At 35.4% G+C, this 15389-nt stretch overlaps 1 protein-coding gene across 1 annotated transcript; it reads left to right on the top strand.

The window, feature by feature from the left end:
- Positions 1-6765: 6765 nt before the first annotated feature.
- Positions 6766-7449, top strand: LOC112172067. Its single transcript, XM_024309243.1, has 2 exons — positions 6766-7141; positions 7202-7449. Exons 1-2 carry the CDS (start codon positions 6766-6768, stop codon positions 7447-7449), a joined length of 624 nt encoding a protein of 207 aa, XP_024165011.1.
- Positions 7450-15389: the final 7940 nt, after the last annotated feature.

Raw genomic sequence — 15389 nt, 5'->3', positions numbered from 1 at the left:
CATAATTAACTAATTATGTGTATTAGTGTAGAATGTTAAACTAGTTTAAAGTCATAAAAGTGCAATAAGACATAGAAACAAGCATAGAGAATGTGATATTGTGATTGAGGGGAATGAACCGGTGTACCAGTGGTAACTGGGCCCATAAGAATCTTATACTATCTCTTGTTTGTTTATTCATGAGGGCCAATTCACAAATATTTTAACTCTTTTGGTGCTAAATTGACATAATGGAGCCTGCAAAATTTGGGTCTTAGTGCAAATATGAGAAATGTGGGGAGTAAGATAGGAAACATGATTTTTGTGAGTCATCCTTGCTCATTAATGAGTGAGAAGACAATCAAGACACTATGATGCTAAACGCCAAAAGGTTCACAAGGGAAAAGAAAATGTTAGAAGTTACCATATGGGGAAAATGTGACCCTTGAAAATTGCAATGTAAATTTTATGGGGAAAACCATTGACTGCTCCAAGTTATTACTTCTTGAATTCAAAACCGAAAAAAAAAACAAAAAAAGTCGTGAACACTTCATGTTGAGTAAGAACTGCCCTTTCTAGCGTTTGCCAAGAATTATGCAACTTTTCAACATAACGTCTAGTAATCGAGCGACACAAGCACGGGGTTTTTCTCCATCACAAACCATTCGATCGTTTTCCACTCACATGTGAAATGAGATTAAACGTACAACACTTTTTATTTCTTGTATTGTACATTTGATTCTTACGTTGTAACAATCTTGATGATCAGTCGTAAACTTCATTATGTTTTCAATACACATATTAAAGTTTCATAACTTCAATCACTAGCACAATAACTTTTCAAGGTTTCATAACTTCAATCGCTAGCACAATAACTTTTCATATTAAAATTGAACCTCTTGCATATAACTTACAACCGGCTTTTCACTCCATGACAAAAGTTTGGATCAATTGTCAATCTCTTTAGGCAATAACACATTGAATATATATAAACCATTTCATTGAGTTCTTAGTGATAAATTTCGATTAACCGTTTAATCCAGCAATCTTCATGGCATTCCACTAGAACAAAATAAAATTACTTTTTTCAAAATCAAAATTCGACAAAGAGATTTGTAATGATATTTTGTTTTCATCACTTTGGGTCAGTGAGTCCAGGAACCTGATTTTCTCCTGAGCTGTGCCTTTAAATCTCAAGTAAAGTGACAAAAACGCCCTCGAGAGTCGAGAGTGACGAAGTAGACTTTGGGCAATGAATAGCAGCTCTGCAACCTCCGGTTCATGTTCATGGCAGAGAGGCCTCGATCGTGGTCGTTTTCGTCATTTACAAATCTGTAATATTAGCTTCTCGGTTTGTTTCCTAGCTTACAGAGCATGCACTTCAGATGGAGATAGAGATTTGATGAGACTTGAAAGTAGTAAAGTTGGGGAGGGCCATTACCTGTGCTGTCCCTTTCACCAGTAAGCAGAGACAAAACCCATAACATGAACTTTCTCTTTTCTGATGCCCTGACACATTTCATTTTCGTCCATAAAAAATTTCCATTTCGGTTATCTAAAATCGTCCCTCTTATTCTTTACTTTCAAATTTCAATTTCGTTTTTGGTGGGAGAAATCAGAAATGTCACAAATGTGCATTACCAAGGTTTTGAAAGGTTTTTTGTGTATACCTTGGGCTCAAATCAGGATGAGAAAGTCGAATTTTCCCTAAATGCAACATAAAAGCATTTTGTTGAAAATACTGACATCTTTATAAGTTAGACATCGTTTATGGAAATATATAACTATTTTTCAATAACTCGTGAATTAAATGTGTGAAGCTTCGTTTTGTTTCATTACTTGAGTGAACACGTCATAATGTATGTAGTTGCTAACAACTCTTCTGTAGTCTTCCTATAAGTATGAAGGGGCAACAAATTGCAAAGTTTAGATCTATAATTTTCCTTAAATTGTTTTATAATCTTCATAATATGGATGAGCAATACATATTGAAGTTTACATCTCTATAATCTTCCTTTATTTCCCTTTCAAAACTTTAAATCTGTGTGCAATATTGAGACAAACAAACACTTGGATGCATCCTAGGCTGCTAGCCCAAAAATGACGAAAAAGAATAAACTTTTTGCTTGTTTGCTCAGGGAAAGCTGCTAAAGCTTATAGCTAGAGCCATTAGAGGTATAACTGTTCCCTTGTCCTCATGTAATCCCTTTTTCAGTTTTTCCTCATGAAAAATATTGGACTGGTAATGTCAGTACCACACTGTACCCTCAACTGAGCTCCAATGGTGGCCCATCCCATCTTTATTGGTGTACTTCATTGCAGATCTGCTACAGAAAGTAACAACCAGAGCCCTACTTACGAATAGAAATGCCTTCTGGGTTTGGGACCAAAATTTAAAACACCCAGAAGCCACCACATGTTCTTGTTCATTATTTCTCTTTGAAACTTGTGATACTTATTTTTCAATTATTTTGTGCTGCAGAAAAGCTGAGGAGCAGATTACATCATATATAATTATATATCCATAATTTCAAATTTATGAAAATGAGAAGCTTTGTAATATAGGGTGTTGTATAGTGCTAACAAGTATTGAAATTTTTGAATCGAGAGTCAATTAAATTAGTTAATTTTATCGAGACTTACGAGTCTACAATGGCTAATCTAAAACTCTCGCTGTGGAATTTGAACACTCCAAAAACAGTATAGACTTAAGCTGGTAATAGTACTGGGTTTGACCAAAACACACGGGATGCCACCACATAATTTTTCAATTATTGTTAGTTGCATAAATGCTGAGTAACACTAGCACAAGACAGATTATATTATACATGAAAATTGAAAGCCTAGTAATAGCTGCAAATTCACAGCTGGGGACGTGGGGTTGCTTAAGAAAGCATAGAAGGCATTAATAACTGAAAGACATGTTTTGGGGATTGTAATAGGAACAGTGATGGGTAAAAATTACGTACACGCTTATTAGTTTTAGGGAAATTTCAGAGAAGGTTTTAATGTGGCGTTTGGGAGTCTGTGAAAGTAGAAATGCCAGAAATGGAGGATGGAGAAAGATTTGTGAAGTGACCTTGCTTGGAGACAGTAACTAAATGGATTTTCCCAAAACAAAAGTTACCACTCTGAGTAGTGTTAGTGCTTCTGATGCTCTTCGTCATAAGCAATGATACAGGTCGGCATGGCGTTTTGGATTGGGCATCTTTTGGGTTGAGTAATGTGAAGAAGTTAGTACTGGCAGTAGCAAAGTGATACTTATGCAAGAAGACCAGAGATTCTCTGCTCTCTTTTTTTTGTTTCTGGGTGGTGGGTGATGGATATTTCATTGATGATTGCTTTGAATTTTCTCTTTTTCTTGTGTTTTGGAAGCAAGTTGGTTTGTGGTTAGGAAAATTGATTATTGTGTAACCCCCTGCACCCAAATTTTAATCTCGAAAGCCTTGTCACCAAGAGTGAGTGAAGGAATTCCAAATGTGAGTCCGATTAAGAATGTTAAACGAATAGTTTTCGTATTTGACTTGTGTATCTGATCATCTTCTTGTGTGGAAACTAATAAAATTATCACATAATAATTTTTTAAGTATCTGATCATCTTCTTGTGTGGAAACTAATAAAATTATCACATAATAATTTTAAAAAGTTATTATGTGATTGAAAAGTTATAAGCAGATTCTAAAATGATAATCACATTGGTTTGTGGAGAATAGCTATTACACCACTTTAATAGTCAATACTATCAACATTTTGCTTGATAAGTTTTCTTGTAATTTAGGGTTTAGGGTCTGCAAGAAAACTTTTCGATGAACTGCTATCTCCTACCTAAAGGCTTATGTGATGATTTGCATCAATTGTGTGCTCAATTTTTTTGGGGTGATACAGAGGACAAGAGGAAGATCCATTGGAGGTCTTGGGATAGGATGTGTCTTACTAAAGCAGAGGGTGGAATGGGTTTTAAAAACCTATATGCTTACAATTTGGCTATGTTAGCAAAGCAGGGGTGGAGGCTAATTTCGAATCCTTCTTCTTTAATTGCTAGATTGTTTAAAGCTTGATATTACCCAAATTGTTCTTTTTGGGAGGCTGATACGGGGGAGTCCCCATCTTTCTCTTGGAGGTCCATTTTGACCAATAGACCGGTACTGAGAGCTGGAGTTCAGTGGAAGGTGGGTACATGACAGCAGATTAATATATGGAAGGAGAATTAGATACCAGATGTGCCTGATGGTACCCTAGTTCGACCGGCTCATTGTGAAATTGATAATGTGGCTGAATTGATAGATGGTGCCTCCAGGACGTGGTCTGCACAGGTACTTCATTCTTTCTTTGCTCCTAATATAGTGGACAAAATTATGTGCATTCCTTTGAGTCGCAATGTGAGAAGTGATAGAATAACCTGGAAATTGGAGAGAAAAGGATTTTATTATGTGAAGAGCGCTTATTGGGTGGCTCGGGATATTGTGTTAGATAATTTGTGGGCTTCAACATCTGTGGGGGATCCTTTTGAGTTGCTTTGGAAGGCTTTATGGCATGTGATGCCGCTTTTGGGAAGCGCATAATTTAACCCTGAAATATCGTTAGTAGTATAAGCAAATAGAGATCGTTCTATCCGGGGATTGAGGGTACACTTGTAATTGTGAAACAAATAAAGAAAAGTATTATTTACAAAAATAAAATAAAGAATATAAATATATACAATTGTATAAACAAATAAAGAATTAAAATAATAAAGTATTATTTACAAAAATAAAATAAAGAATAAATATATACAAGTAAACACAAATAAGGGGGGATTAGGATTCTTAAAATTAAAATTAAAATAAATAAAATAAAGAAAATGTAAAAACATATATACAAGGGTGGAACGCAAGGAACAAAGATCAAAATCAATTCCATGTAATCAAATTCGATTCAAACCCTATAATTGTTCTTCCAAGTCATGAGAGATGAGTTGATCATGTGAAACATTCGAAAGCAAATGATTTCCCATATTTTACTTTTCAATGCTAATTAACCTAAGCGAAAGCACCTAGATTAATCCTATCAAACATGCAATCAAGCCCTAGAAAGCTAGTCAATCATGACATGTTCAACGCAATAGACATAGAGAAAGGCTATCAACTCAAGTGTACAACTTAGTTATGGAAAAGTCCACCTAATTGCAATCCTCTTCAATTAAATTCGATTCTTGTCCAGAACCTTTACTACTTTTGATTCAAGTTACACAAAACGAAAAGTCGATTTCATGTTCTTAAATCTAGCACCAATTACATGCAAATCCTATAAGTGTCGACCCAAATAAGATAAACATATAAAAGTTTTCTGTAAAGCAAATTTAATCGAACAAACTCACATAAGCAACTTAGAATCACAATTATAGAATTCGAAAACTTTATTTAAACATAGAAATTGGGCTTAAACTTTGCCCTAAACATTATTGTTAACTAGAAACAAGTTCATACGAAATCAAACAAGGAAACCAAAAAGATTACAAGGAAAAGGAACGAATTACACCGTGAGTGGAGATGGAGATGGAGAGCTAGATGGTTGGATCTTGAATCTTGGAAGCAAGCCTTCAAGGTGGATGATGGAGGATATGATCTTCACGGCTCCTTCTTCTTCTTCCTCTCCTTGCTTGAAAATGCAGAACTTTGCAACTAGAGAATGGAAAAGGAAATGGAGAGACAAAGAAGATGAGATGGATGAAGGAATTTGTGGGAAAATGGAAAGGAAATGGTGAGACAAAGAAGATGAAATGGATGAAGGAATTGGTGACTAAGGAAAATGGAGAGGAAATGGTGAGACAAGAAGATGAAATGGATGAAGGAATGTTTGGGAAAATGGAAAGGAAATGGAGAGACTAAGAAGATGGAATGGATGAAGGAATGTGTGTGGGAAAATGGAAAGGAAATGGTGAGACAAAGAAGATGAAATGGATGAAGGAATTGGTATTTTGAGAGTGAGAGGAGAAGTGTATTTATAGCCCAAAAAATGATGAATGGAGGGTGGAGATGAACATAAATGAAGGGCTAGATATGTTAGACAAATTTGTAAAAAATATCTTCCCACATGTTTATCACTTGTTCAACTTGAATTGATTTTCCTCCTCAAGATTTTCCACTTAGTTGCAACTTTGATTTTCCTCCTCAAGATTTTCCACTTGCTTGCAACTTTGATTTTCCTCCTCAAGATTTTCCACTTGGTTGCAACTTTGATTTTCCTCCTCAAGATTTTCCACTTGGTTGCAACTTTGATTTTCCTCCTCAAGATTTTCCACTTGCTTGGAGGTCCTAAAAATAGAAACTAATAAGAAAAATAGAAACTTTCCTAAAATGAAAAATGGCAACTTACTAAAAATGATAAATAGAAACTACAAAAATATAAACTTTCTACAAATAGGAACTTTCCCAATCAAAGAATGGAAACTTTCCTAAACAGGATTTTAATAAGGAAATAACGTAAGAAATGTAGGGAAATGCAGTTAAAACGTCGCATTAAAATGCTCCTATCAACATGCTAAGGTACCAGGGAAAGTTAATATTTGTTTATGGCGGGCATGTAATAATTTATTGCCTACACGGGATCAATTAACTACTAAAGGGTATACAGGAGAGTTGGGCTGTTTGTTGTGTTCTCAGTTCTCACCCATATGAGGATAGCAGACATGTCTTTTGCGCTTGTACTGTGGCCAAAGAGATTTTGGGTGCTGCTCCTTTTAACTTGCCTATATATATGTCACCCTCCTTTAGTTTCAAAGAGTGGATGTTAGAACAGGCAACCACCATGTCTTCTGATATTTTTGCAAAGCTTCTTATGACGGTTTGGGCATTGTGGAAGAATCGAAATGAGAAATTATGGTTAGCTAAGTCTCAAAGTGCAGTCGCTCTTTCTTTGGGTACTATGGCTTGGTATGAAAGCTTCTTACTTCATAGGTATCCTAATGGGAGGAAGACAAAAGGTCGTGCCCACCAGTTCTGGAAGGCACCAACAGCAGGTATTCTTAAGTTGAATACTGATGGTACCTTTTTGTCATCAGTGGACTCTGGTGCCGTAGGAGGCGTCCTAAGGAATGATCAGGGTGGCTTTGTTGCGGCTGTGATGCATCAGGTTAGTCATGTTACAGCAGCAGTACACATTGAATTGGTGGCTATACGAGCAGGTATGGATTTGTGTCAAGCTATGATGGTTGATTAAGTTATTATTGAAAGTGATTGCTTAGTTGCCATCCAAGCAATAATCTCCGAGGTGCCTGATATGTCTATTTATAGTCCTCTCATTGAGGATATCAAAGTAGGTGCAAGGGTGTTTCAGGATATATCTTTTGTACATGCTCCTCGTTCTGTAAATTGTGTTGCTCATCGGTTAGCTAGTCATGCCTTTGAAAATGAAGGCTTTCATGAGTGGTTTGCTCCAGCTCCAGAGTTAATTTTGGATGCAATTATGTACGATTGTAATCATTGTAATTGATTAATAAAAGTTTGCAATTTTCTTTCAAAAAAAAAGTTTTATTGTAATTAATTGGTAGTCTCATTAAAATTTAATGTTTTGTTTTAAAAATCAAAACTACTAAATAGTATTATTTAAAGTTAGCCCGCATATGCAACTGCAACAACATATATTATAGATGAAGAGTTGTTGATTATATTGTATCTTCTCAAGTTTGTGCATCGCACAAATGTGGTGTGGGCAATGAAGAGTAGCAAAACCAAGAAGATAAAAACACTGCTTCACTATCACCTCTGCAATAGTATTTAGTTGGAGAAATATTTTTGGCTTAGATATGTGACAATCAGAAAAGGAAAAAGAATATTCAATTGATCAGTTTCCAAATTCTTATTGGAGACGTACAAGTTAGTTTTCCTATTTGGTCCATGAGTTGCAAATATAATATGTATTTAATTAGGATATTTCCTTATTATGTAGGATTTTATGTATAGTTATTATCTTATTCCAAGTAGGCTAGGGAACTTCGTCTATTATCTATAACTAGAAGGAGGGAGGATTTCTTTCCCTAAACTTCTTCTAGGTTTCAAATTATGGGATTATCAGATTGGACAGAACTGCCTAAGAACCTATTGGATTTAGTTTTACAAAGATTACAGTTACCATCAGATTATGTGCGGTTTAGTGTTGTTTGTATGTCGTGGAACTCAGTAGCAAAGGATAATTTAAGAAGACATACTAGGCTAACTGGTCCTCCAATGCTCCTGACTTATACGGGCAGAGAAGAGACATGGAATTTATGTGACATGAGGAATCAGAAGGTTCTTGATTTCCAATTGAAATTACCTAACACAAGGTTTTGTGGGTTTTCTATGGGATGGTTGATAACTATCGATGAGAATTTCATAGTAACCCTGATAGAGCCGTTCTCAAGAGTTATAGGGAGGGGAGAGAAAAAAAATTCAGTGATTCGCCTTCCACGACTAAACCCTCCTGGGATTAATGAAGGAATTAGGACTGTATTATGGGATAAAGATCATGATTTTTTTGTCTTCAAGGCTATAATTTCTACAGACCCAATATCAAATGCAAATGGTTGCATCATTGTGGTCATATACGAGGATTCGACGCAGTTAGCTTTTATTAGACTCGTTAAAGACACAAAATGGACTTATATTGATTCAAATATTTGCAATATTAAGGATGTTGTTTATATTGAATATAAATTATATGCCGTTGATGTTACGAACCGACTTTTTTCGTTTGACATTACTACTAGCCAATTCAACTTTACATTGGTTGCAGAAGGTTTTAATCGACCGGGAGAATTCTTTAAGACATATCTAGTGGAGTCAAGTAATCATAAAGAACTATTGATGGTTCATAGGTATATGCGTTATCTTCGCCGACGACACCAGCCACGTTTGACAAAAAAGTTTATAGTTTTCAAATTTGACGCCGACAATCATAAGTGGACCGAGATAAACACTTTGGGTGATGTTTCGCTCTTTGTGGGGGACTCTGTAATGTCTGTGATGGCTTCAAATTTCATCGGTTGTCTACCGAATTACATATATTTTATACATGATTGGGATCGTTCTATTCATCGTCGACGACATCGTGACTATGGTGTGTATGACATGACATATCAAAACATATATAATTTCCAAGATGCATCAACCCCAATCAAGATGAGCAATCGTACACCAATGTGGACTATGGCAAAAATTAAATTGTAAAACGATGGAGAAAATAAACTTTTTTACGTTTGTTTATTAATCTCCTTTATCTTCCCAGTCTTTTACCCTTATTAATTGCTGGTTAATTTGTAAGCACATGAACATGTGTTTTGCTTGATTGCTTTCGTTTTTTATTTTTTTTCCTTCTTTTTTTTGCTACATCGGTTTGGTCCTTCGGCTAAATCGGGTCAACCCATTGACCAGAAAGAAATTACAGCTTTATAAAATTAAGCCAAAACAAATACATAGTGGTATTTATCCTCTCAATCAGAAATCTACAACTTCATTTTTAATTTCAAATAGTTATTTCCTTTTTTTAAGCAAAATGTTTTGTCCTAGTTGCCGGACAACCAAAGAAGCAATGATAACCCAATTTGTTTAGAAAAAGATGATTTGCATGATTATATTTACAATGAAATCAAAAATCGCTAGACTAGTATATATAGATTTCTAATAAAATTCAAGTATGTAACTTTATTTTGATACACTAACTCTAAACACTCACAACAATTTTAAAACAGTATATAGATTTTCAAAGTGAGATATATTCTTGTTTTCTATAGAAATCATATTCTTAACGAGTTTCTCTACTTTTTTTTATCGGAATAGGTTAGCCATTTCATTAAGTTCAGCAAGCAGTACAAAAACGAAACACCCTTATGGGGTCGACAGAAAGAATCATTCCTTAGAACCTCATAAAATCCTATCCTAGAAGAATAAAACCCGAAAAAATCTCGAGTGCACCCACCTTTTAGGAAGTCCACGCACCTTTATTCTAACAAAAACCAATAAACCTCGAAGCAGACATAAAATTGGTTTCAACTAAGGCTCTGGTTTTTGTGACCCGAACAAAAATTAAACAGTGCTATAGGCCATGGAGACTCAGCCCCATAGCACGAGGGTAATACAGCCCACTTGAGACCCTAGGCCAGTGAGCCCAAAGCTGAGGCCCACCAACCAATGCAAGGCCCAAGAAGCCCAGACACTCCAAATATAGACCCAAAGAGTAGGGTAAACCAAAGCCCTAACCCATTGAGCCCACATGTGTCTTTCTAGCCAAAAGCCACCTGCCACGTCACCGCCGACGCTCACCGTCAGGGCCGCCGCGCCATCATCTGCATCCTCCAAACCATGAAAACGAACAAGCACAGCCGCGTCCGTAGCCATTCCCCGACCTATAGCCAACCCTGGTCCAAAACAACCACCTGTACAATGCATCACGCCGACAGCGCCGACTCGATCCCAGCAATCCATCACATCCCAGAAGTCCCCGATTGTGTCTGAGTCCAGATCTTGAGCAACCCAGCCATCAACGAATTCCCCTCCAACATCGCCCAACACCGACGAGAGTGAAAGTGAGAGATCTTGCGTTAATGCAGCAATCTGACTGCCCTCAGAGGCTTCGGTCCCTCAAGAGGACGAACCCGAGCCAACTCCAGCATCTTGGGACCTCGATGAAGCCAATCTCCGTCGCCGTCAGGTAGGGGAGAAGAAAGAGAAGTGTTGCCCCCCTTCCAACTCCAAATAACCGACCCACAGCGTAGCCGGAAAACCTCTCTAAAGATAGTCAAGAGATTTGCAGCGGTGCCGCCGCCAAGGAAGGCCTGCTGCGGCCTTAGGGTTTCTCTCTCGAGAGAAAAAGAGAGCATATTTCGATGAAAATATTGAAAATGTTCACTTGGTTAATTAACGAGTTTCTCTACTTGTTTTGCATTGATGAATTAATTAGTACCTAAAGACACTGAATTATTTTGTAATGAGTATCTCCTTCGACAAAAAATAGAACTTGCAATTTTTAATAGTATTCTAGTTTATCAAAGTAGGGCTTTTTTTTTTTTTAGAATAAGTAAGATAATAGTCCCTATTATCTATTGCATGAGGAATTCTTTTTATGCTTCTTACATTTACTAAATGAGTTTTTCTATTGGAACCTCCAAATTTATTCACTTGACCTCTATGCTTTTTACACCTCTCATCAAATTTTCAAATACTAAATTTACTCACTAAACTTCCTCAAATAACCTCACTCATATAGTTTACAAACAAATTATTATCTTTAAAATAAAAAATTTAGTCATTTCAATGATTTTTTTTTTGTATCATTTCAATGATTTAATCACTCTATAAATCTTAACTAAATATATATTTCTTTTTTGTTGAGGAAAAAAAGGAACTAAATATACATTTCTTAATCAAACTTGAGTTTCAAAAATTAATGTCTAATCAATAAGAAAATGCCGTGAACTATTCTGTTTTTTTTTTTAATTCTATTTTAGCTGTGCAAAAAAAAAAATTTGAAGAAATCATTTGTTTTTATTCTCAAAAAAAGAATCATTTGTCTTTTAATGTTTTTTTTTGGCTGTATTTTTTGTACCACGTGATTAATTATTTAAATTTTATTAAATTTTTTTTAACTGCTAGTTTTCCACTGTTTAATGAATTAGCCCCTAAATTTATAATTACTTAATTAGTATCGTGTGGTTGGTCCATTTGATAAAGGAAATATTTAATGATTGACTTTCTAAAGGAAAGATATGATTTGCTCGTACTGTTGAGATTTGAGAACCACAAGTACAATTGACCCCGATTACAAGTTCTTTAGGTCTCGAGGCATTATCATGCACAGTTGCACACAATGTGATTCCAACTCAGTAGACAAATGTTAAATGATGTAAGCTGTCACATAAATTAGGATTTTAAACTCACATCGTGCACAAAAGAAGAGCATTTGAGGAGAGCATACATTATTTCATCTTAAAAATATTGGTTTATATATAAATTTTTTCACCATATAAGAGACTCATTAATCTGATTTTTACCTTCACGTACAGTCCTATAATTAATATGGGAGCAGCTACCTGTTGTTGTACAGCCCCACAAGGCCTATATATGAATTTAAGCTGGACTCTACATTATTATGGATATGATCACAGTGAGAACATTAAGCTAATTGAGACCTGAATGAGGTTTAAGTGCAAACCTTTGACAACTCTAAAAGTACGTAAGAACTAAGAAGGTAAACAAGGAGGAAAATTACCTCGAGAAACTTTCCAATAAGGGACGTGCTATGGAGATAGCAGCCAAAGATAGACCCAAGGCCTCTGTTCTCTATCCAAAACCCAAAAGGAATTAATTCGTGCTCCGTAGAAGATTGGCATACACCCAACAAAAGTTGAATCATACAATTCAGAAAATGAATTTATCTTCTTACAATCTGTGCTAGGGTAGGGGAAACAGAACCAGCAAAATGAGTTGTATATTTAATTTGGAACTCTCTATTTACATAAAGGTGCTAACATTATTGCTCTGGTAAAATAAATTGCTATTGCTGGTAACTGAAGAGTTGCAGCCGGAAATACTCAAGTGATCAGTATGCAGTATTATTACTTGTGCTCCAAATCCATGTGAAAACTGATTGAAGTTGGAGAGATATGTAAGAAAGAGAGAGAATGTTTTATCTAGTTTAGGCAAACTAGCTAGCTGGGAAGTCTCGATCTGTATATCTCTCTGCCACAAGATACAGGAAACCATGAGATTACTATCAAAGCTCTCTTTTCCTGTTTCTCTCTAGCCATCACTCTATTCTTGATCTTGAAATTGAAGATTTTTTCATCCTCACATGCAATTCCCACTTCCCTTGACATTTAACCTCTTACATACTAGAACGTACGATAACCTAACAAGGTCCTGTAATTACCCGGCCATATAAGACATTTATTTCTTCATAGTTAATTATTTCCCTTTTCTTTCCGCAGATGTTTGGTTGTAGTTCCAACTTCAAAGGCAGCCAAAGAAACCACAATAACCCACTTTTGTTTAGGAAAGATGTTTTGCATCATTACATTCATAGTGAAATTAAAATTGATTAGTACATTCATCGATCTTAATAAAATTCAACTCCATAATCTAACTTCATGCATTAACTCTAAAGGCTTACATGCAACAACTTTGAAATGATATATATTCTTGATTTCTATAGAAATTAACCATACTCTAACAAGTTTCTCTTCTCGATCATTTTGCATTGATCGATGAATTAATTAGGCACCTAAAGACACTTGAATTATTTTCTAATCAGCATTTCCTTGGACAAAATTAAAATTTGTTAATTTTGCAATTTCTAAAAATCAAATGTAGTTATAAAAGTAGGGGCAGTGAATGAATTTCGATAAAATGATGAAGTGATGGAGTTGGGAACTCGAACTCACTTTCCCCCTAGGAGGAATCGTTTTTTTATGCTTTTACATTCATTTACTAAAAAGTAATTTCCCTTCAATGAAACAAACACCTTTAACGAGTCATCCTTCCAATTATGCATTGTTTAATGAATTAGCACCTAAATTTATAATTAGTATCGTATGGTTGTTCCATTCGATAAAAGAAACATAGTTAATGATTGGCTTTATATATCAATTATCAAGTAAGAAATAATTTGCTTATGTTGTTGGAAACCACAATTGCTTGACTAGAAAACCACAAACATGCTACATTGCCATGCAGAATCACAATGTGAAGGGCCCTTATAATAAATCCATATGTGAGGTAGATATAAAAGACCTATTTGTCATTTAGTATTGCCATCCAGAACACCCTCCCATCGCTATCTCTCGTTTAATTATTTTGAAAATGATGGCAAGAGGTAGACATCAAACATCAAATATGGAAACCTTGAAACTCAGAGAGATTTTTTCCTTCGGGAAATAGTACGTACTTCTCATAAAAACAAAGCTCGGTGGGCAAGAGGTATATACATCAGACATCAGACATCAGACATCAAACAGGAAAGGTGAATTAAGAGATAAAAAAGAAGTTTATTGAACTCATGATTCTGTTGGACAATAATTTCATACTCTTCTTACAATAACCTGAACTAAAACCATGCATGTTGATGATTAACTTTTAGACATAGGATTACAATCCATAGTTAAATCAAAGATGATTGTCTAGCAAACTAACAATTATTGACCAGTTGAACCACCTAATGACATATGTTACTCCTCAGCACCCTTCACTTAATCATTTTCAACGGCCTCCCTCCTCCACCGCAGCAGCCGCCTCAACCTCCTTCTTGTGAATGGCATCATAATGCTCTTGTGCCTCATTGGGCTTGGTGAGATCGTAGAGCATCTTACATATATCACAATAAAACTGCTTGGTTGGCTGAATAAGAGTAATTGAAAAGATGAGAAGAATACTACGATACTGTACAACAACAAAATAAAAGAGGAGGCAGTGGAGAACAAATTAACCTTAGTTGATTTGTTGTTTCGGCGGTTTGGCCTTGGATTCTCCATCGATCTCTTGAGCTCTCTCTCTTCTCTTCTCTGATCTCTCGCTCTCTCTCTTTCTCACTCTCTTCTAGCTATCACTCTCTATGCGCTTCTTCTTGGTCTCTACTCTCTAGCTATCTGTCTCTGTTATTATATAGATGGTCTCATGGATGTAAATAGACCTTGCTAAAACATTTTGGATTAGGTGAACAAGTATTTAGTTTTCATCACAGTTTGAGTAATGAACATTGATGATGATCATTTATGATCAAGATAATGCACAATACAATGTCAAATTTAAGTTCCTCTTAATTTCTAGTAAGGAGCGGGCTGACCCAATAGCAAGGAGAAAAACCAAACACACTCATTTTGTAAATTGAAAAACGATCTTTTGTTGGCATTAACACTTTCTGCTATATACATATATATATATATATATATATATATATATATATATATATATATGTCAAACCACAGAGTGCTTCGTTTGACGCTGAAATAGCGTACATTGCAAACAATAATTTTATGTTAGATACGTATCCAACTAAATCGCAAATACTCTCGAATCCGAACAAGCATGCTAGCTTATAGAAATAAATGTACACATGATCCATCAAGGTAAAGGAGAAGGGATTTAGACCAATAAATTCATGAAATTACTTATTGATTGAAGCTTATGTTTGGACCAACATAATCCTAATTATCTATCTATTCTCTATCATGTCTTGAAAGGGTTCAAGTAAACCAAACTCTATCTACTGCTCCAAACTCCAAATTTTATAGACATGAAGATGAACACTTACAGGCTTATAGCATAATGAAATTTAATTTCGCTAAAGTGACATAAATATATGTTTTAAAATCTGCTCAACTTTGATAAACTTCTTCATCTAGCATATGACTTACCATTTATATATGCATGTAATATTGAAGAGGATAGAGAGCTTGGCAAAAG

Source organism: Rosa chinensis, chromosome 1, assembly GCF_002994745.2.
Source record: "Rosa chinensis cultivar Old Blush chromosome 1, RchiOBHm-V2, whole genome shotgun sequence".
NCBI classification, from domain to species: Eukaryota; Viridiplantae; Streptophyta; class Magnoliopsida; order Rosales; family Rosaceae; genus Rosa; species Rosa chinensis.
This window is presented reverse-complemented; position numbering and strand designations above follow the sequence as displayed.

Excerpts from the sequence above, each read along its gene's own strand:
- LOC112172067 (XM_024309243.1), top strand. The coding sequence starts at position 6,766 with ATGTCTTCTGATATTTTTGCAAAGCTTCTTATGACGGTTTGGGCATTG. Across the intron at positions 7,142-7,201 it reads ATTGGTGGCTATACGAGCAG|TTGCCATCCAAGCAATAATC; the intron begins GTATGGATTTGT and ends GTGATTGCTTAG.